The 23,639-nt window shown below is 37.3% G+C and overlaps 2 protein-coding genes and 1 long non-coding RNA gene across 17 annotated transcripts in view; 2 read left to right on the forward strand and 1 right to left on the reverse strand.

Annotated features, from left to right (window-relative positions):
* Positions 1-3,148: 3,148 nt before the first annotated feature.
* Positions 3,149-16,048, reverse strand: COPS5 (COP9 signalosome subunit 5). The gene is made up of 8 exons (XM_084510242.1): positions 15,747-16,048; positions 15,439-15,673; positions 12,550-12,678; positions 11,308-11,373; positions 9,760-9,845; positions 7,391-7,502; positions 6,468-6,616; positions 3,149-3,552 (listed from the first exon to the last, which is right to left on the reverse strand). The coding sequence occupies exons 1-8, from the start codon at positions 15,911-15,913 to the stop codon at positions 3,468-3,470; spliced, it is 1,029 nt and encodes a 342-aa protein (XP_084366368.1). The 5' UTR covers positions 15,914-16,048; the 3' UTR covers positions 3,149-3,467.
* Positions 7,526-9,697, forward strand: LOC311432117. Its single transcript, XR_014689828.1, has 2 exons — positions 7,526-8,811; positions 9,214-9,697. It is a non-coding gene; the product is annotated as an uncharacterized lncRNA (long non-coding RNA).
* Positions 16,049-16,054: 6 nt separating the features above from the next.
* The window catches only part of CSPP1 (centrosome and spindle pole associated protein 1), a 57,741-nt gene continuing 50,156 nt past the window's right edge, over positions 16,055-23,639 (forward strand). For 5 of the 15 annotated variants that reach the window (XM_084510222.1, XM_084510223.1, XM_084510230.1 and 2 more), the window contains exons 1-5: positions 16,061-16,169; positions 16,762-16,950; positions 20,388-20,491; positions 21,462-21,512; positions 21,775-21,871. In XM_084510222.1, coding sequence (XP_084366348.1) covers positions 20,390-20,491; positions 21,462-21,512; positions 21,775-21,871 — 250 coding nt within the window. In that variant the 5' untranslated portion in view covers positions 16,061-16,169; positions 16,762-16,950; positions 20,388-20,389. Of the gene's footprint in view, positions 16,170-16,761; positions 16,951-20,387; positions 20,492-20,763; positions 20,826-21,461; positions 21,513-21,774; positions 21,872-23,639 lie in introns of those variants that run through there. The other 10 variants (XM_084510233.1, XM_084510228.1, XM_084510236.1 and 7 more) reach the window with 8 other exon arrangements.

Below are 23,639 nucleotides of genomic sequence, written 5' to 3' on the forward strand. Positions count from 1 at the left end.
CATAATTGTTTTTAACTCCAGAAAAATCCTTCAACCAACTGGAGGCTCTCTGATGTCTGCTCTTGAAGACTTGACACAAGCTGAAAAAAAAATCCTACATGCATGCAATTAATCTTATATATTATCACTACATATTTTAGCAATTTTCACCTCCTAGAGACCTGCACCCTTACAACAATGCTAGCTCAACTCTTTAGTATTGAAATTTTGCCTACTTCTGGATTCTTGAAAGCACTTGCTTTTATCGTTTTATCTTAACCTAGTTTTACAAAATCTTGTATATTAGGATTTCAATAAATGCTTTAAATATTAACATATGTATATTAACACATGATGTTAGCAGCATAATGAGAATCCAAATCTGGTTTGGACTCCCTGGGGCACAAAAATAAAAATAGAGAAAATAAATGATATGCTTATCAAACAGAAAGTAACATACTGAGCTTATTTTCAAACACTGACCTAAAATAAAGATCACCAAAAAAATCACTACATCCCCCAACACAAAAATTTACCAAAGGGGAGAAAATAAATGGGGTGACTAATGCCTGAGTACATTTACTATATTTTTAACCTAATTTGGTTAAAATAGTAACATCAGCAATTAACTTTACACATTTTTTCCTTTTTACTAACAATCATCTTTTGTTTAAAAATAATTGAAGCTATAAATGTCTGTACATACAATACCATAAGAACTCCAAATAACCCTCAGAACCCAAACTGGTCCTATTATCTTGCTGCTGCCTAGTAAGCTGGTTACACTAACAATTGGAAAACAAAATAAAAAATACTTTTCTACAATCTTGTGTGAGCAAATTGCAACAGAACTGGCATTACGGTTCACGCTAAATTGAGAAGTGCTATGGAAGCACTGTGTGCCTTGCAGCAATGTTCTACTGCTGTGCAAGAGGGATCCAGCGCCCAAGCTTATGAAAACTTAAAAACTTCAAAGGCTATTACTGCATCTGTAGGAAGTCTGCCTCACTGCAATTTCATGAAGGACAAGACAGGCTGAGGTAAAAACAGAATGTCCAAAACCAGACACAAAGCTTTACAAAGACACAAGTGCAAGAAAATTAAGCTTGGTCTATTCAATAGGAAGATTAAAATGGTTCGTTCATATTTAATCTGAGATTGTATGCATAAACTACCACTGTATCATTCTCAAGAACACCTTTATTCCTGATTTTTTTCTAAGCCCCCAAACTTCTTGTTAGAATTATGGTATACTTTCTATGCCCGAATGATTCTCCATTGTTTAGGATCTGTGTATGTGTGAACACACTTGATTACTCACTTGTGGTAGCCATTTTCAATAAACAGAATTCTGATCTCAGTAAAAGGCAGAGTTCAGAACATTGCTAACATTAATGATGGTTGATCAAAGACAAGGGAATTCCTGAACACTGCAGAAAGGGTCCTATACAGGCCAAAGGTAGAGCCAAACTCATGGATAATTGTAAATTTGGTTGTAACACTGTATGCCCAGCAAGTAACAACACAACTTTACAGGCAACTTTATCTACATCAGCATTTAAGGGAATTAATATTGCTATAGTTAGTAAGACAACTTGGTATTTTAAAGCCAACTGTGACTAAAAACGTTCATTGTAAACCTGTGTGTGTTAAATTTCATCTCGTGGCTATTGTAAATGAGGACAGTTTAAATATGCCTAGTAGACTAATATGAGATTAAGATATTATTTTATATTTCAGGTAGCCACTAGATGTATCCAAAACTTTTGTACCATGTTACGCAGAGAATCCTACAAGGTGATAACCTACATTATATTTCCAAGTAGGTATCTATCTCACAAAAGTTGGATACTTTATGAAGTATTCACATTCAGAGTGGGACTATGGCTGTAGACTACAATTTAGTCTCAAAAACACCTACGGATGAGAGAAAGTAGGGAAAATTACTGGTTAGGTACATTGCTGTGTCTTCCTTCAAGGGTACTACTGTGGGCTTTTGCATTATGCTTGCTTGTATAGAAGGCTGTTCTTGCCATTCCCAGAAAAATTAATAACCTTGAATATTGAAACACCAAAGCATTCTTCTCCTGCCTCCCCACCACCACTGCCATGCTGGAAGAAACATAAAATCATCCTTGTATCAAACTGCACATCTGATAATTATCTGAGCTTGACTTGCTCTGATTAAATGTATTTTCCCTAAACTGTTAGATGCTGCTGCATTAAAACTCTTGATGAATTTCTGCTTCAGGGTATCTGTATTTCCTTGCTGAATGATGTTTCCATTGTATAACTTGCATCTTAGCTTCAAATACATTGGAATCCATTTGAATGAAAAGCCCCAAATGAGTAATAGCTATTAAAATTTCCAGACCAAAACAAAAACAAGACCCACATCAAGGCATAGTTAAGGTTGAAAAGGAATATTAGTTACTGAAGGTATAAAGCATAATGGCATATTGTATAAAGCATGTTATAAATTATCCCAAAAGTAAACATTCCAAAAAACCCAGGAAACTCAGGATTAAGGATAAAAACTTAAAAGAAAACCAAACATCTTGAATTATTGAAATGCAGTATGGAAACCTCCAAAACAAACTTAGATCAGCCCTGCAGCGGCACCATGTTGTAAGACAACAATTATGATTAATGCATTTTGGTATCTGTGGCCCTAAATTAAGCTAACTCATATTTCAGAGATACTGATTTTTCTTCTTGGTCCTTTGCAGGCAGCAAGTGACTACAACAAGCAATAGATGGTAAGCAGGAGAGAAATGGCACTATGTAAACTTCTTGGTAGTTTCATAATTTTACTGCCTACCTGTTTGTAGTTCATATCTAGAAATAAAAAACGTCCATCATAACTGTGAAGCAAAAAGTAAAATATTGTTGTATCATGCACAAATGTTTCTTCAGGGTGAGAAGAAACCATTTCTGGCTGGGCCAGGAAAGCTAAACCAGGAATGGCTCCATTAAATTTAGTAACTTGTTAAAAGATCATCAGATGGGATTTCAATTCTTACAATTAAACATAGGAATGAAAATCCGAGACGCATACTTCTTATAATGCATAGGTTACCCATTTAATCTAAGTGGACAGAGCTTTTCTATGGAACAATAAGAAAAAGAGATTAATGTTTGCCAAAAAATTCAATCCCCCAAACACTCGTTCATTTTTTAAATTGTTTTATTGCAGTTGGATAATGCAGATAAATACCTAAGAGCAAAATCCAGTAAAAGTCACATTTATTTTAATTTTGGAACAATTCTCCAAACTGGTTGTGTTTTATGATAAAGAACAAAAAGTTAAACTACATTTCAGAACATTTTGTTCTTTAAAACTGGTGAGACAGGTGGGAAATATTAAAGTACTACAAATTAAATGAACAATTTTCCACTCCAGCTCTGTTTCCCAAATTGAACAAGTCCAAGTGAAAGAAACCATGACTTTTTCTGCTTTGGAGATGCGTATCAGCTGGCGATGCACTTCAAGCTATATTAATTTGATTAAAAAGTTTATCCTTAATAACCTGAGACATCAATCCATGTATAGCTTCTATGGTGGTCTTGCAGCTGAAAAACAAGCATAAATTCAATGTTGGCTAAACACCGAACTCCACTGTCATTTTATTTGAAGATATTCAGCTGTTTTGGAAGTTCAGGGTGCCCATAACCCCATGAATCTTCCCAACTGCCCAGAAAGGAAAAGTCACACACAGCAATTTAGCCATTGTTGCCAATAGGTTTGAAAAGCCAACTGACCAGCTCTAGACACACAAAGACCAACCCCAGAAAACTTCCTTGTCTAGCAGTTTAGGACATCTCACATGAACAACAAAAAATGAGTGCTGTGGTCATCTGAACAAAAAATTCCCCAGAACACTGGGGGATGAGAGCTACCAGCTTCTATCAATACCTGAAGGCTCTCCTTGTTCTCTGTCTTATCTCCTTTGCCCAAGCACAGGCCAGTAGCACATGGTAACCAGAGCTTCTCTGAGAAACCATTTTACAGGGAGCATTCAAGGAGAGTTTATAGAGCTCATCAGGTAAAACATGTAATATGTATATTTTTCAAAAAATAAGAAACACAAAATTAAAACAAAACAAAACACAGCTGAGAGGATTCCTATTGATCCAAGTTTAATTCAATGCCTGGCTTAGAGAAAAGTACTGTCAAGCTAACAAAAAATATCTTGAAATACAATAGAAAATTACAAAAGATGTATCATCCCAAAAGGCATGAAGAACAGGGAAAAATTACTACTGGACAGATCAAGCAATCCCAGGCAAACGAGGCCAGTTTGGAGAACAGTTTGGCCAATGAATATGTACTCTTATAAAACTGCTCTCAGTAACATGTATGTACAGAAATAGAACATTTCATATAGCCAAGTGTAAGTAGCTTTATGGTAATGTCTTACAATATTTTCCCCTAAAACAAGTACACCCGATTTATTCAGCTTTTAGCAAACTTTGCAACCCTATTTACCCTCCGGGTAATTTAGGTGTCAATGAATCAATTGTTCTGGTGCCCCCACCAGGCTACTCCTGGCTTTTTTTGCTTTTCTTAGGACAAATAACTTTATATTTTCAGAGGAAAGATTATTAGCTGAAGAGAAAGGTGCATCCTTAAAACTGTTAAAATTAATTCTGGGAACTACAGTAGCCTATGTTACACAGGAAAGCAGCACTGAAGAAAGACAACAGCAATCTTTTCCAGTCTTACAATTTATAAACTAACTAGTAAGAAGAAAAACGGGAAAGAAAAACGTCTGCAAATGCTGCAAGAAACAGTCATGATAGGGTGATGCAAAAATACTTTTCAATTTCTTAAAATTTGAAAATAAAATGCTGTCAATCTTTTGGGAAACCATATAGATGAAAATCAAAGGCAAAACACATCAGCAACTCTTTCCTATTATCTTTAAAGTGTTGCTATTGTAACTGTTTCACAGCAGGAACTGTGAAGTATCACTTAACATGAATTAACAATAGCCCTAACTTCACTGGAAGGGTGCTCTGCAAGTGAAGTTGTCTAAATGGATATTAGCTTCTACAAAGCAAAAGAAAAAAAAAAAAAACAAAAAGCAAACAAACCCACCAGCTCAACTATGTTTGTTGGAAAACTTGTCAGAGCTATTAACTTTCCATAACAAGGACACAGAACACACTGCCACAAGAACATCTCTGATTCCACTTAGTAATGACCATATTACATTTGCGTGCGTTCCTCCCACTGCCTACGGTGAAACAAGCCCTTGACCAACAGCAGTGTTTCAGACTCCTGCTCTTGAAGGCAAAGTCTGTGTTCAGCTGAGTTGTATTGAGCAAGATCTTCCTAGACCTGCCCAAAGTTTAAAAATCAGTCTCTTTACATAAGCCTTCCTTTTTTTTTTTTTTTTTTCCACCCACCATTAAACTCACTACTCATCTGGTACCTCAAAAATCAGTTTATTCCTTAGTAAAGTTTGTATTGTGGCACATACTGCCAACATGAAGGAAAACAAATAAACAAACATTAAAAAAAATACAATGAAAACAAAATCATTCAAGATAAAAGGATGAGGAAGAGCACCAGAAACCTCCAAATCTGAAAAATGGAACCTTCCATATTTTATTCAATTTTTGCTGTCTGTTCCAAGTGATTCTATAGAGCTGTTCCTTACCAAATTGAATCATATCTCACACTGAACATTTTTAGGAAGCATGCAGGTGAGTCTTATGTATTCCTGCATTCTCCATAGATGGCCCAAATATTAGCAAGTACTTTTTGGTTTTCGGAGTCTAGAATATGCCAAATACAACATTGTTAACAGCCCACGATACTGTATAACTTCTGTTGGATATTTTACCCAGATTTTACCCAGTAAAAATGGTGACTATAACACTGTATGTTCTAGGCACATGTATCACCTGACTGTTCATTTGGAGAGAGATGTATTTGTGAGAAGCCATTTATGTTTACTTTTATACTTCAAAACAACACAACAAACAAACAAACAAGAGATAATTACAAATAAGCATGAAAGGAAACACTAAGGGAAAACACTGATTTCTTTGAAATAATGCTCTTACCCTATGATTATAATTTCATTAACAGACAAAAGATGATAATTTGGCGTCAGGCAAGGTAGTGAAATATAAAGGCTACAATTTCTGTAACTAGCTTACAACAAACAAACAAACAAAACCACAAAAAGCAAAAAAACACCCTTCCCTATCTGTCGGGAAAAAAAGATGTAATAAGAAAAATGAAAAAAGGGCAGTTCTTGACTTTTAAATAAAAGTATTAGAGAAGTATTTTCTTAAACCTTCAAAAATAACTGGTCTTATTTGGGGTTTCTCATTCTTACCTAGAATCTAATCATTCTTATCCATAATCTTTTAGGTTACAATTTAATTGGTAGGTTAAAGTTAAAGTCTTGGTTATAAAAGTTTAAAACAAAATAACACTTTTTTTTTTAGAGGTAATGCATTCATTATCTTACCTGTCTCTTGTTGCTTTAGCAAGTTTGTCTTCTGATTTCTTATCGTGAGTTTCTAAACCCAGCATAAAACTGCCCCGGCCAAGCTGAGCTTCTGACTGTTCTAGTTTTTCAGACAAATCAAAGACCTGGCCAGTGGTGTAGTCAGCATTCTTAGGAGAAAGAGAGCAATAAACATATTTAATTCTAAGCTATAAATTCAAACATTTATATACAAAACTCAACAACACCTGGAAAGAGTCTGAAGTACTGCACGTTTTAACTTGTATCTGCAATTTCAGTACTACAGAACACGAGTGGTACGAGTGGTGGCTGAGAGAGCAGGAGCTGAACAGCTGAGAAATACTCAGACTGAAATTGGCACCCACCTTTCACCCACTCCCTAAGTAACAGGACCAAGAAAGTGAAAGTAAAACTCAGCCGATTTTGGCTAAGAGAAAAGTTTTCAAATTGGCTTTTGTAGATGGAAGGTTTTGATGCTGCGCTGTTCCACTGAAGATCTACCTTCACTATTTCTCTTGCACCCTCATTTTAACAGTTCTATCTATTAGGTATTAAAAAAAAGCTACAGGAGAAGTATTTACTTATTCACTGACATTATTTTATTTTATTCATGACAGTGCTGTCACGTCATATAAGGTTAAAAGGTAAACACTTTGTCTTAAACAAGATAAAGTCTAAATTTATACAGAACTTAGCAAAATTATACGTAAATTATTCCCACCTTTTAAAGAGCAGATATAAGAAACATTTAAATATTTATGATTAGGGAAACCTTCCGTTATTGCTTAAATGTGACAAACAGAACCTTGATGTGGAATCTGTATGACCTGTCAGTGTCCCAGTAAGCATTTTATAGCACAGGGTCTGGCTTTCAGCACTAATGAATTAAATGTATGCACAAAATAACATACTATGGTACTTACAGTAAGCAAACTTGAAGAACTGAGAGTGTTCACCCAGTACTTGTTCCACAAAAGCTCAAGCAATTTACGATCCAAAGATGATTTAAAGTAAGAGACTTCTAAAGCATAATACCTTTAAAAACAAACATGCACACAAGATAAGCTTCCATGTACCTTGTTGGGCTCTGACACCCAAATGGCATCCCTCTGAAAAAGTCCTTATCAGTGGCAAGTATCTGCAGAAATTCAAAGCACTAAACAATAAGTTACCCCCAGCTCCAATTCTAACTCTACAAGATCGTCTGTAAGCACTTCATTTATAGCTTTAATGCAGGTTTCCATCATCCCCATGCATATACTGTGTTCTACTTAGGAGACTGCAAGTGCTTTTAAAAATTTCCTAACAACTTCTTGTACAGTGCAATGATGTCCCATGCTTGGGGTCTTCGGTATAGATTTTTTTTTTTAAATAGATGACTAATTTTATATATCTCACCTCTAATTACCTTAGGGACATTTGATAACAGTAAATGTTACTAACAGACAAATAATCTTAAGTTCTATCACAGTTATTTTGAAAGTCAGGCTTTACTGATGCTACAGAATTCACAAGAAATGACAAAGCAGATAGAAAGCTGAGTCATGCAAAATCACTTGTGTAGGCGAATTATAGCAACACGAAAGCCACATGTTAAATTTTATTTTGATTAGGAAATTCAGAAGGGCAGTAACAATCCTATTATATTTCGATTTCTTTGGAAAGTTCCTTTGCTTGACATTTCTCTAAGACATTCCATCTGCAATAACAACGCTTTACAATCTACCAACACGCTGCACTTTAATATTTCTGTGATAGGAAGTCTTAGATAGACTATCCTTCTGTGATAGATAGCCTTATTTCACATATGATAAGAAAAATGAAGTCAGTTGGTTCAAAGAAATGCGTGCCAGATTCAAAGTAAGAAATCCAACTCATGTGAGAAATAATGAAATGAACTTAAAAAGACTAAATGGAAGCAGTTCCACATTGGACATTAAATACCAATTAAGGGAGAGACGTTTGACTAAGATTATCCAGACTGTTACTACAAGGCAATCAGTAGTCACTGGCATTCCAAACAGACAAGCTTTAAAAAATAGCTTTTAAGAGAAGTCTGCTTTCCCAGAAACACTGCCAACTTAAAAAAAAATAAATAAAAACAAAAATCAACAAACAAATTAATAATTTGTTTGTTAGACCACCTCTAATAAGGAAAGGATAAAACATAAGCTTCCTCTCATACACAGAGGTGTGGATTTATGGGCAATGCCACACTTACAATGACTACTCTGAAATGACAGAAACATTACAGTTCAACAAAGACTTCTGTATGGCTGCTGTTTTATATTTTTTTTCAAATTATATAGGTAAATCAGTTCTCATTTAAGTTCGTCTCTTCAGGGTCAAACTCTACATGAACTATAAATGCACTGAAGAACAGATACCCATGCACCAAAACCATGAAAAAAAATAGGCAACAGCCTACAAGACATGCTGGTGTCAATGAGATCTTCAAGTTTTCTGTACACAGTTGCTTAAGCTGTACTGCTTGGCAAACATCTGAAGACAGAAACAAAAACAGGCTCTGTCATTGGAAGAAGCAGTCCCAGCTTTCCCTGGCTGTTCTTCCCAAATACTTCATCTTCACTGTCTGCCTCTGTTTTCAACCCTACCAGAGCTTAACCAGCAAGAATGTGTGTGCTGCCACAAGTTGAATCAGATCAGGAGACTGACCTGGCAAAACAAGTATTTTGCCAAGCATGTAAATGTATGTATGGAGTAAGGAACACACAGCTGGGGACAGAAGAATGGTTAAAATTAAACTGCCTTTTCAAGGAAACTAAACTAGCAGGACAGACAAAGCAGCAATGCTTCCTGTTGCTGATGGTATCTGTGAAGCAGCTCCACCTTACAATACTACTAGAAACACAACTGAAAAACTGCAGCCCTGTAACTGTAGGATAAAGAGATGCACTGCAGTTGCCACTGCTCAGAAGAGCATCAAGATAAGTCTACCTAGTCCTACTGCTATATCTACAGCTGACCCTTCCCTCCTTGCCCTAAGAAAGCACCACCACTTAAAAGTGTTCAAGAACCAGCTGCTAAAGCTTTTAACCAGGTTAAAAGTAACTTCAGCTTTAAAACAGTTCTCCTTTTAAGCATCTTCTGATAAATGACAGTTACACTTTTCCACAGAAGCAACACTGCTAAAGCAACAAAGAACTTCAAGATTTGAAACACTCCAAGAAATGCAGTTTTCCATAACGAATCACTAAGCTATATATATATATACATATATATATATAAAAAGAGAACTTGTGCTGCAATTAGTAATTTTTATGTTACTTACTGTTTACAATGTACACCAAAGTCTTCTATTTTATTAAGTGGAATAGTTTGGTATTCAGAGGGACCTTCATCTGGAGGCTTATACCCCTAAAATTAAACAAAGAAAGGGCAAAGATGATACAGTAAGATTGGGACTTCTCAAAATGACTAAGCTCTTTGAAAGCACTTCACAAAATTCTCATTTATGCAAAGATACTTTCCTAAGGTAAATGAAATTTCTCCCAGTCGGGGGAATTTGGGATTTTCTTGGATTTCAAATTTACAGTTGGCTTTGATAGAAGTTACTGTATTTGCATGTCTATTGAAAAGCATGTTGGAAGCAACCTGGTGGTCATAGTTCAGCTTTTTCTGACAGGGCATGTTATGATTAGATCATTTCTTAGATCGGAGAAATAAAGAGTTTCTAAGATAAGACTTCTCTACCTATTCTTGGAAGTGATTTCAATCCTCTTTGGAAAGAAGATAGAAGGTATGAGAAGAGGGAAAAACTATGCCTTGAATATGCCCTAGGGATACCTAAAACTTCAGTTACTTATTTAGTCAAAATAATGTCGCTCACAGCTACTGATTAGGCAGGAACTGATCACAGAACACTCCTTAACAAATACACCTTGTGCATTTATAAACACCCTCTGTGCAAATACAAAATGTGCATTTTCTATACAGGATTTGGTTTTCAGGCACAGGATTCTTCTCCACCCAAATACTCAAAGCATTTATGAAGTGTTTTTGCCAACCGAAGTGAATACTACTCTGAATCACAAATTGTTCTAGGGAAATCTTTTGTATATTTATCAACACAAAAATAATGCTTGAATGCAACTGGGAACCTCTCATAAACATTTTGTTAATTACAGTTTTACTGAATGACAGACTAACGTTCTTGATAAGCCAACGATAACTGGAAGTTTGAACAATACAGCTGAACTTCATTAGACTGAAGTAAAATAGCATGATTACATGAGTCGAAAGAGAAGACTGCAATTGGAGATCTAGATCTCCACTATTTATGTGATTTCTTATTTTTTAGCCCAACTCTTCCATGCTAATTAACCTCTTTTGTACATTACTTTGTGAAGATTCATGATATTTATTTAAAAGATTTAAGTAGACAGTTTCACATGATATTTTTCTAAAATGAAAAGCAAATTACAACACATCAAAACTTGGTAGCATGTTTTAGGTCTAAAAATGATAGAAAAATATTAACAAATACTTAAATGAATGTCACCTAGAACTATATCCATTAAAAAATTATATATTAAGGTATATAATTTTAGGATAGCTTTCTTATCTAGATGTCTATTTGATTTAAGGCTGCCAAAAATCTATGAACAACCTAATAGAAGTCAACCTTTCTAATGGTAATCAATATCCAAAGGCACACAATAACCAGCATATCAGCATGTCTTCTAGAATGAACAATGATATATAGCACAGCAAAGTAAATCGAACTGTTAGATGAACAAACCACTAATCTTTACAAAGAATCAATTACTTATTTAAAGACAGTTTATTGATCACACACTAGATTATTTTAAATATTTACCTTAGGATATGTCCTAAATGCGCCAAGATTTACTTTTCCTGCAGATATTGTTCTTGTTGGATCAATCTGTAAAAAATATAGGCAATGCTTGTTATGTAACATTTTACGAATTATTACAGGCATAAATGAATAGTAATTGCATTTCAGAAGCATAACTAGTGCAAATTGGTTTAATTTAGTCATTAACAGTACTTTTCCAGTTGGCATCCATTGGTGTGAGACTCTAAACACAGGGAGTATCAATGGCTATGGACCATTTTTTCAAACTCATTTCCTCTTTCCCAAACACTTTAAAGAAATGACACTTAGAGCAAGCAACAAACTGTAACAGAAATCCACATTTGAATCTTGTAACCATTACAGCTAAGAAAGAGCATTATGCAACCTACTGTGTTTTGGTGGAAGAGAAAAAAGACTAATAACGGAGCCTCCTTGATAACATATTTATAAATACTCTGCTTCAACTTAGAAGTAATAATAAAAAAAATAGGTCCCAAGGGAAATGTTCTGTATCTGTGAAATGATGTCATAAAATAGGGAAACATGGTGGAAATACTTTTTAGGGGTGATCTATCCTTGTATCCTTGTCTAATGTAATTCTACCATCAGAATTATATCCTTTCTTTCTCACTAATTTCTGTCTTTTTTTCCTTTATTTCCTTCAGTAGCAACAGTAGTCCTAGTCATACTTAAAGTAAGGTTTACTTTGATTTAAAATGGGAGCTGATGCCTGGAAGAACTGAAGAGCCTGAAGGATTTCTTCAGGTTTTTTCTTCAAAGACTTCCTAGAATCTTCTACCTTGTACTATGCCATTCATTTCATCTAAAAGGCATTTTAGCTTCAAAGTAACAGGACTCTGTGAACATGCTTCCCTCTACTCCTAGAGAAAAGGCAACTAAGAGAACAAAAACTGATTTTTGTTTTATTGTGGGAGCTTGAGTATGGATTGCTCAATGAATTTTTGCAGAAGTACCATCCTCAAGTTAAGAGTAGTGTATAGATTTTTGCAGAACTACAACATGTGGAACAACGTAGTGAAAACAGCCTCAAAGAACAAGACTACTGGCTTGACTAGCACATGGCCAACAAAGCAAAAGGCTTGAAACTGATTTAAGTGTTGGATCTAACACTTCCATCATGCAAACCACATGCTACTAGACTGTTCATAGACAAAACCCTTAGTTATTCCCCTCTAAGCATAACTTGCTATGCAGTTTTATCAACTATCAGGCAGTACTTACAACCACTGCTACAAAGGGTTCTTGAAACTGCTGGTTAAGCATCTGAGTACTGACATCGATCCCAGAGAGCCAGCAGCCGTAGCCTGGGTGACTGTGATACCAGCCGATTGCGTTTTCTAGACGACCAACCTAGCAGCAGCGAAGGAAAACAAATCCAGTGTTAATTTCCATCCTTAAAGTATCGGCTGCCCTCTGCTGGGCCTGCCAGCATATTACAACACAGTAAGAGAATAAAAACAAGAATACACACAGGAGCTTGCTATGCTAACTTAAAATACTAAATACACGGCTTATTTTGCTGAATTGTTTTCCAGAAACCATACATTATGTAGTATTTGCTGTTACAGCTACTATATGCTGTTATATACTACCACAAAACAAAGAATTTTAGCTCCAAGGACCCAGTAACAACTTCACTGACAGCTGGAATACAACAGAGACTCCACATGCTGAGATAAGTAAACAAAGTCTTGTCATCATGGAAATTTTTTAGGGTTGATACGATGCAAGTAATATATAATCTCATATAATGTATAGGAAGCTCACAGAGAATAAATGTTCACTATGTAGTGCAACAACACATCTCAGAGGCATATAGTGAGATCATTGGCAGGTTTGAAAAATAGCAACTGACATTTTTGACCACCAAAAGTGACAGAACTCATTGCCACAGTATGCTGTGAAAGCCAAAAGATGATTTCTTGAGATTTTTAGGAGCAGAAAAACTCACAGTAGAAGTTTCCAAATAATACTGCTGGATAACTCTTAGATTACCCTCACCCCCCCAAAAAAAAAAAGAAACACAAAGCAAGCAAGCAACCAACAACAACAACAAAACACACCATGGTTCATCAAGGAGAATGAATACCTATTGCACCTAAGTTTACTGTAATTCATTAGGATTTGTTTCCTGGCTGTTCAATACTGAGTTGAATGATTTTAGTCTGACTACCCTACATGCCAGTTCTTAACTAAGTGCTGTATGTTTCAATACATCAGCTGCTTCATTTTGCCAAATACTAGGTATGTCAGGATGAGATAGAACACACAATCTACCTACCGAACTGAACGTTTATTTTGTTTCTGAATTGGTGAATAATATTTATATTTTCTTGCAACTCTCATTTAAGAGAGTCAAAGAGAACAACAGCACACTAACGCACATATATTATTTTTCAAAGCCAACTAACACTTTTTTTTTTTTTTTAAACCATGGCTATATCAGATCCTGCCGATAGAGAAGCAAATAACTGGAACATCAACTTCTGTAAAGTACTTATGCAGGGGGATATTATCAACTTGCAAGCTAGTAAAAAAAGTTATTCCAGGCACAACTGCTTGCCAAAATCAAATGTGAACAGTCTGCATGCAAACTCTGTCAGAGCACCAGTAAAGCTGAATTACTGTATTTGCACACAAGTTCAATTTCAAAATAGTGAAACTATACGTGAAACTGCACAATACAAACAACTGGAAAAAAAATAATCCTATCATATGCATGCTCCCACATAAACACGGACTGTTTTCAAAATCTAACGAAATAATTGTATACAGAAACACTCATATTATGCTATATACTTATTAAATTGAAACCCATTATTTCTACCTAAGAACTGGATACTACAAATACATCTTTAGATAAAAACACCTTTTCACATTCCATACTTTTCTGCAACAGCAATATTAAAAACATGACGTTAATAGTTTCCAGATAAAACGAACCAGATTAAATAAATTATTTTGAAACTTTCTCATAAACAGGGATGAAAACTTCCCTCCCCTCAAAAAAGCCCTAAAATATACTTTCCTTTGTATTGTTTACTTTTTTCTGACATTATGATCCAGCCTAATTCACATTTATTTAAATATCTTTAACTAGATATAAAGCTGTGAACAGAAGTACAACTCTACAAAATAACCCAAGTGCTTGCTCCGTTATGTCTAGTGACTTGGTAAGGGTTCTCTAATTTTAGCTGGTTTATAATACTTCTGGGATTAAAGGAAAATCAAAGGATAAACTAGGCCTCAAACTATTTGAGCTTGGACAGTTAAGAGGGATTTCAGTGCTTACTCATGGTGTAAGATTGCCCTGTAGTGGAAGAAGCATACCAGTAGGTACTCTGATATACCAGCATGCTGGTTTCTAGATTGGCCGCAGAGCATGTTTGTATTTCTGTCACCCTTCTGCACGTGAGATTTTTTATGGCATGCTCAGGCTTAACCTGACATGCCTAGGAGTACAAGGTGAGGAAATGGGGACAGACTTTGAGTTAATTATCTACATTTCTGAAGTATAAATCTGGATAATTAGGTCGCACTGGAAGTTATTTATCCTTTCAGTGGCTTTTTCCTCCAGAATTGTGTTTTGTTTATAATGATAGAAAACAGCAGAGCTGCTAGGCAGTGAGACTTCAGAAAGCAAGAAGGTGCGAATAAATATCATCTTCCTGATCTATAAATAATAAAATACTTTTTGTGAGAAAATTACTACGCTATATTTAGTTCCGCAAACTGCTTTTAGAGAAGACACGCGTGATAATTTAGAAACACGCTCCCTTCTTGTTCCGTTGACAAGCCACCAGCCACAGAAACACCTTCTGAGCAAGATGAGTTGTGAGGAAGGCGTAACCCAGGTCCTGAGGAAGGAGTAACCCAGGTTGTGAGGAAGAAGTAACCCAGGTCCTGCGGAAGGGGCAACCAAAACCGTGAGGAGGGCAGGCAGTCAAGCACCTGCTGAGCTGCTAATGGAAACCAGCGTGTTCAGGGGGCCCTGCCACAGCTCCCTGGCCACGTTAGGGCAGACACAAGGCGAACAGGCCACCGGAGCAGCACGGGGAGCAGGCAGGGGCTCCCATGGCACCCATGCAGGCGGTGAGGAGCGTCTTTTACCTGCTTGGCGTTCTCGATGTAGGCCGCCATGTACTCGTAGGCGGCCGCCTGGGCGTTGACGCGGGTCTCGGTGCCCTCCACCGGCAGGGCGAAGCTGTCCATGATGATCATGGTCTCGCCGTCCACCTTGCCCAGCATGAGCCCCATCACCTCCAGGTTGCCCCCGGACCTGGCGTGCATCACCATCTTGAGGAGGGCCAGCGCCGAGATCTTGCAGTACTTGAAGTAATGGTGGCTGAAAGAGAGGGGCGCTCAGACACAGCCCCAGCCCAGCCCCCCGCTCCCCCCCAACACGGCCCCGCTCTCACTCCTTGGTCCAGGGCTTGGCCGCCAGGATCTCCTGCTGCTGCTTGCGGTCGTACTTGTAGATCTCGTCGATGCTCTGCGCCTCCTGCATGTTGTTGGCCAGCTCCCACGTCTTCTGCGCCATCCCGCTGCCGGAGCCGCCGCTCCCCGCGCCGGCCGCCGCCGCCATCTCCCCCCCTCCCCTCCCCGAGCTCCCGGCCCGGCTCGGCTCGGCCTCACCCAGGCCACCGGCGGAAGCAGGAGCCGCTGGGGGAAGGCGGAGGAGGAGCGGCGGAGCCCTGCGCCCCCAGCGGGCGGCGGCCGCTTCCCCGTCCCCGTCCCCGTCCCCTTCCCCGCTGCGGGGCCCGCCGGAGCCGCAGAGGGCGCTGCCGGCCCCGGCCGCCGCTTTCCGGGGAGGCGGCGACGGGAGCTGAGGGCTGCCGCCGGTGAGCGGGGCGGTGGGGAACGGGCAACGGGCACCGAGCACCGGGCACGCCCCCCGGGGGTGGTTTTGTGGGGCCGGGGAGCCGAGGAGGGCTCGGGCGGCCCCGGTGGGGGGCAGCGAGCCCCGGGCGGCTTCCCGGGGGGAGCCGCTGCCTGCGCGGCCGTTGCCTGACAACGGGGCGCCACCCCGCAGCGCCTCAGCGTGCCCCGGGCAGGGTCCGGTTTGCTTTGCTTTGTTTTATTTTGTCTTATTCTGTTTTGTTTTGTTTTGTTTGGGTTGGGTTTGTTTTGTTTTGGTTTTGGTTGGGGTGGCAGCAGCAGGCCGAGCGAGGGGGGAGAGGCGTTGCGCCGAGCTGCCGCGGGGGGAGAAGTGAAGCTCTTCCTCACCCCGAAGGTTTCCCCAGATCGCCTTCTTTTCGGCCCAACAGGCGGGTTCTGGAGGAGGCAAACTCGTAGGGTGAGAGGAGGTAAACTGGTGAGGCTCGCCGGCGTGGTGCGTTGGTCATTAATGCCCTTCGTAGTTGCGAAACACCTCGTTTCTAATCGGAGTTCATTCGTGAGCATCCAGACCGTGGGTGTTTTGTGCTTTTTCAGATAAGAATCAAAAAGAAAGGAAGGTGAGAGACGCAAAACCCACTCTTCTGACAGCGAGAGGTTCTTCTGTGTGCTACTCAAAGGGAGGAGAGAGAAGCAGCCAGTGCTGCCTGGCCTCAGGGTGCAGGAGGCTCAGGGAAAGCTTTAAAAAATATTTCTGAGTGAAGCAATTATGAGGCCACGTAACCCGTAAGTAGAATTACTACACACGACATATAGCAACTTCTTTAAAACACTTCACTCCCCTGCTGCCCTTGCTGCAGTTTATATGGAAGGGAATTGCCACTTGTCTGGCTTTCCTGATGCACAAAGTAGACAGGGTCTGCCCAACGACATGGGCTGATTTCAGGTCTTCTGCCCTTGCTTTCTTGAGCAAACACAAGAGAAAGAAAGAGTAAAAAAGGTGAATATTTCTTTAGGTGATAAAATAGATGCACAGTATGCAAACAGGTACAACACACACAAAATAATACATATGCTAATAGGTGGTTTGAATGTCCTGAATGCAGACATACATTATTAATTGTGTTTGGGTGTAGATCCAATATCCATCTCTGTTCAAACTTGACTTCTCTTGAATGTCCGTGTGCTTTCCACTGCCTGGTGTATTTGACCAAGTTGAAGTCTATGTAGCTGGCTTTGTAATTATTTGGAGTTGCTTTTATGAAACAATACAATTTAAAAGAAGTAGGCTATGAAAAAATGAAGTTATATCTTCTTGAAAGTTAAAATATATAAAATATATGTTTTCTTGGGGGCTTTTTCCAACACTAGTTGAATAAATAGTATATTTAATGTAATTTTCATTTGAATCATACAGTGTTTTGCAAGTGAAAACACAAGTTTTAAACTGACAGATTTTTGCTGTCAAAAATCTATACTTTGAATAGTATTTACAAAATGCTGTTTTCCAAAAAAAATGAAAAATCTGTTGTTTGCACCTAGTAATTTTGGGGACTTGCAGTTTATTGTTAGGTTTTCGCGTGGTCTCACTTTCCCTTCTGCTCTGCACACGTGCCCAACAAGCAATGCCTTCAAACTTAGTTTTGAGCCTGCTACTTTTGCTGCTAATAATTGCAGGGGTCTAGAAATTCACACAGTCCATTCAGACACCTTGCTAGACTGAAAATAGACTATTTTATTTAGAGGTGAATTGGTTTTAAGGTGGCGGGCTCTACCTCACTCAGTTTCTGCAGTCATATGAGGCCAGTTTGAAATTAATAGTTCACTGTGAATTTAGCACAGTAGCCTTCAATGTAGTTCATTGCATAACTGGGGGCTGTGATAGCACTCTTTTCAGATAGAAATATATAACTTTTAATTTTTTACTCTTATTAATCAGGATCTCTTTGCTTGATACAGTAGGTCATAAAAAATATAATTATTCAGTAAGATATTTGCTTATGTATATTTTCTGAACTCAGCAATGTGTCACATTCAAATTGTCAGTGCTTTGCTGATAATATATAAGAAAAGGTCTTATTTTTTTCTTTCTTTTTCATTCTCTATCAGCATAATACACTCTTTTCACATATCTCAAAGTTTCCACTTGTGCATGTTGTAGGAAAATGAAGCAGAAGGATGTAAGACATAAAACATCTAGGTATTTTCTGAGATGCATTTGGCCACTTTTCCTTGTTACTTAGCAGGTGTGCTGGACCATCGGTGTTGTAGCGTTAGTTGTCTTAGTGTTCTTTAAGGCCTGGAGTTGTGAGCTTTCTTCATGTCAGCTGAATGTGTAGTTCAACTTCAAAACACAAGGACAAAACAGTTAGGGTATTATATTGCTCTTACAAGCAATATGAAAAAAAGTGTGGAGTGCTACAATATTCGTTGTGTTCCTCATGCCAGATAGAAACAATGCTGCAAATATTCCTTTCCTTATGTAATAGCTCAGGTTAGGTTTGGTACCATTCTAATATGAATGTTAGTGTAAATAGAGATTAAAAATTCAGACTTTGGAGTCACTGAGCCTTTGGGAAGTCTTTCTCACAGTGCCTCCTCCACACAGTAATTTATTTTCCTGTTGGTGGGTAAGTGATGGTACCAGCTTGTAAGCTGTTTAATATGACAAGTTGTTTTTTTCCATTCATAACAGGTTTTTCATTACTCTTATGTAACTTAATAGGCTAAATAAAAGTCATCAGTGCCTGGAAACTTATTTTCTTTCAGATTTCTTTTATCTGTTATCACTATTCAAAACTAATGAGATTAAAGATTTAGGACAAATCAGATGGGGGAAATTTATTTTTGGATTTGCTTGTCCTGTATTACCACTAGGAGTTGTAAATAGGCTGTCCTAGTTCTGCCTCCTTTGTAACAATGTTAAATTTCATATTATGAATCAAAAAGAGCACTAATGTAAGACACAAAGTTTAAACCAGATGTATTCCTTAAATTCAAGTAATTGCATATTAGCTTCATTTATCTACAGAGGTTTTGACATTTTCTCTTCATCTTATTTTTCATAGAAAACATTTATATTATTCTCCCTGAACACATTATTCTATGTTTTTCTATTTAGTGTCTTATTCTGCTGGGCTTTGTGTCTGCGTTTTTTCATTTCCTTGATTTTCTTCCTGAAAGTGTCTCCTAATATGTTCTTATCATTGGCTTATTGCTTATTTCATATGATCTATAAGCTTTAGGAGATACTGAATTAGCCTTAATAAAACTGCTCTGCAGTCTGTACTTAGATACTGGATGTGATGGGATTGCTTCCTAAGACCTTCCTAAGCCAATGCTGGAGTTGTGTGGTTAGCATTAGAGGGATGTAAGGGTCTTAATTTTCTTCTCAGCTCCATTCTTCCTTTAAATGTAAAATATAACAGATTTTTTTTTATATCCATAGGCTTAGTTTCACATGACTTCTCCAGTGGAGTTGGTGAAAAAGCTGAGTGGAGATTAGGATGAGTGGGCTTCTGTGCAGTGAATCTTCTTTTTTCTTTTTTCTTTCTTTCCCATGGTTACTTAGCAAGCAGTTTTACAGTACTTCTCGTTCTGATAAGGCTGTCTAAACAAAGGATATTTGAAGTCTTTGTGCATGCCCTAACTTCTGTGCCATTCCATTTTCATTATTTCTAGTTGCATTGATTTTTATTATCGGGTTATCTAGAGGCAGCAAGGTACAGTAATACAGTGCTAAAATTTCAGCTCTGAAGAGCTTTCAAGTTACATAGGCAAGATGCACAAGTAATGGAAGAGAGGTAATCAGCTGTTTCCCCAGTACATGTTTTATTACAGATGAGTGGCTTGTGTGATTGTAAGGCAAAGCTGATGATATCCATATTACAATTAGTGTAGAATAGTAGCTGTTCTTATTACCTTTGCTGTTTTATTGATGCAGAAGGTAACAATACACTGTCAGCTCCAAAAGATTAGAGAAATATCTTCAGACATCATGATTCCTGATTTTACTTTTTTTTTTTTTTTTTTTTTCTGGTGAAACATCAAGTAATATCCTCCATAGATGGGTTTCGTAAGTCTGTTGTTTATTTAACCCAGCAAAGATCTGAGGGCAATGCATGAGCATAACTTAACTACTGCCTTAAGCAACTGTAACAGAGCTTTAAGTTTCTGCTGTTCTGACACAGATGCCTTGTTCTTTGTTGTTTCTATAATCTTAGAAATGATGGCAGAAGATTTAGAAAAATTCATTGAAGATCAGAAGGCCAAGTTGGCACAAGATAAGGCAGAACTTGAAAATGATCCACCGTATATGGAAATAAGGGTAAGAAGATTAAATAGCTTCACTTAATTTAAACACGTTTTGAAGGTCTTGATTTAAGTTTGCTTTTACTATGCTCTTAAAATTGTATTTGTTGTTAAAGTATATACTAAAGATCTATCTAGGCAAAGACAATTCTACTATAAATGCTCTGTATCTGCATTTATGTAGATTTTTTAAAATGTGTGTGCCACCAGGCATACACAATAACATTTTTTTATTTTTTTTTAAACAAGTGGGAAAACTCTTGTAAATGCTCTTCCTTTCCCCTGCAGTGGAGTTGACGAGCAGGGAACTGCTTTCTGCCCACTCACAAGAATGGGTGGTGGGATGGAAGGTGAAAATAGTCGCAACATTTCTGATAAGTCAACTAGGAAATTATAAAAGTTAAATTATTTAATACAATCAGTTCAGCAAAATCTGTCCTTAGCATTATTTTCCTAACAGAAAGTTTAATAACTAATTCTAAAGCTATAAAGGTGTTGTAATTTGCAGATCACTGTTGTGTAATAGTGCCAGTACTTGGTAAAATGTTGCACCTGAATTATTTAGCTACAGCATCTCTTAGCTAGCTGGAATTAAGTCCTCTGTTTAAAATAAATAAATAAATATGCTTTTGGGGAGTTGTCTCTTTTGCCTCCTGTTCGACTCAGCCCCAAAGTGTGAGCTTTTAACAGCAATTATCATATTCAATTCCTGGTTTTGTTTCATCAGGTTATGGAAATTTATTTCCCTGTGTGTGGGTAACATAAGTATTTTTACCTAATTATAATACTTTTCTCAAAAAAGTTAATTCTTAGGGGCTGTTGGAGTTCATTTTTGCGTCCTCTGCTCAGAGCAAGTTTAAGGAGAAAGAGAATGTTTCCAGCCTATAGTTTGATAAAGTCCTAAGCTATGTGATGGAAACATAGTTACAGGGAGCAGATACTTTCATCTTGCCCTGTAATACATTGCAATTCTTTTTTGTTTTCAGGCAGAATGCAATACATCAATTCTTCCTGCACAGGAAACAGAGACAGTATGTGTAAGCTGTGAAAACATTGTGGAAGTATATTTTAGAGTGGTTTATGACATGCAACTTACTGAAGTTATCACTTAACCTGTGATATAGAGGAAAAACTACTTTTTTGATAGTATCAGTGAAATTTATAAGCTGTTCTGTATGTTGCTATCCAACATTGTTTTCAATATTTCTATTCTCAAGTGCTAATAATTATGTTAATAATGTTGTTTTTATGTGTTATTTCTTTCACTTTGTGATGATGCAAACTTTTTTATTTTTCCAGAATAAGGAATCTGAGAAGCTTTCTGAGACTAGCAAAATGTTAATCTCCATGTCTAAAGAAAATATACCTCCAAATAGTCAACAGAACTGTCCTTTAGGTATAGTATATAATTTTTGTCTGTCTTCAGGGTTTAAATAGCATTTGACTACCTTTGAGAATTTTTGGAAGGGAATTACTGCTTTGGATTTTTAATTATAAGAAGTTCATTATAATTGAAGTGCTTACGAATTCTTTATTCTTCCAAATGTCTTGGGATTGTGTGGCTTTTTGTTTTTGTATTTAATTAGTTTTTCTGAGATTTGAATAAGGAAAATATGCCAAATACTTTTTTTTTTTTTTCCACCTTCTTGTAAAGGTAGCTCTGTTTTAAAAAACAAGACCAAAAATTGGTTGCTCGTCTACAGTAGATAATCTGTTTATTTCCTGTTATGTTTTGGGTACTTGGAGGAAAAGCTGTGGAAGTCCATCTTTCATACAGACCATCAGCTTGCTGCCAAAGGGTTCTTTCTTTCTCTGTGCTTTGTGCCAGGGAAGCAAGGATAGCTTTTCTTTCAGCCTCGAAGCTTAAGAGGCCCACTCCAACTTGGCTAAAACAAACACAGTTAAATTAATTTTTCTTTTAAATGCTAAATGTCTTTTAAACTTCTAGGCTTAGAGTACTAAACTGGTTTTGTTGCTTTTATAATAATAATAAGAAAAAGTTGTAATGTAGTTACGCATTATCCAAGGAAAGAATAAGCACTGAGTTTTGGCTGAAGTCTGAACTAGTGAAATGTTTAGATTTGTTTTGTGGCTGTGCTGTGACTAGACAGTTTAATCACCATTTTCTTTAAAAATACATATTGTCTCATTTTCTTTCTTTTCTCTGTGTCCTTTGTGACTTCTGTTTGAAAATGTGTGGTGGTGTTCGTTTCTCTATTTTATTCTGTATTGCGACAGCCTTGCTTTCTTGTCAAACCATCTGCTTACTTTAGGCACTGCTACTTTTCCTTTGTTTCAGTTGTAGCTCAGGTTTGTTCTGACAGCTGTTGTGTATCCTCCTCCTTGTTGCGTGGTAACTCTTTTCTTTCCTATGTAGACTCTTTGGCTTTGTACCATTAATTTCCATACTGTATTTCTGGTGTAATTCTGCAGCATCCAGTAAAAGATTTTATTTTAGAGAACATGTGTCAATGGATATTTGATGTTATTAACATAATACCAATCTAATCTATCTTTTAAATAAGTACTCCTACTACACTTAATGTTATGTCCTTTCTATAATTTTAACAGAATTTGTTACCAGAAACGCTCATGCCTTAATTTAAAAAGGGAGCTGAATGTTTGAATATGAGGGTTTGAACTGGTCTTAGGTGCATAAATAAAGCCATCTCTTTTATGAAGATGTATAATTGGAACTTCTGGCCATCAGCAAGACAAGCTCTTCTAAAACTTTTACAGGAAAAATTCACTAAAAATGACCTGAAATGATAAATGAATATTATTTGCTGCCAGAATTCATAATTGATAGACTTGGTTAGAGGACAAAACACTCTAATAGTGTCTACCTTACATTTTGGACAGTTTTATTTTGATCAGCAGGTTAGTCCAGGTGGTGATATTTCTTTGCTTAACTGTGGGAAAACACAATGTGGAAGACAGAACACAGCAGGCAGTGCTCTGCTTTTGTATCCCAATGGCTGTGACAGGCCACTGCATATCAGGCTAGTTTAATATTAAAATAGTTTTCTCTCTTGTTGGAGGTCCATCATAACACACACCATGATGTGTTTAGTATTATAAATTGTTTTTTTTTATGTTGATATCTAAATATGTTAATGCACAATGAAATATTACAGGTGAGGGACATTCAAGTGATCTTAAAT

This window comes from Aythya ferina (assembly GCF_964211825.1).
Source record: "Aythya ferina genome assembly, chromosome: 2".
NCBI lineage: Eukaryota > Metazoa > Chordata > Aves > Anseriformes > Anatidae > Aythya > Aythya ferina.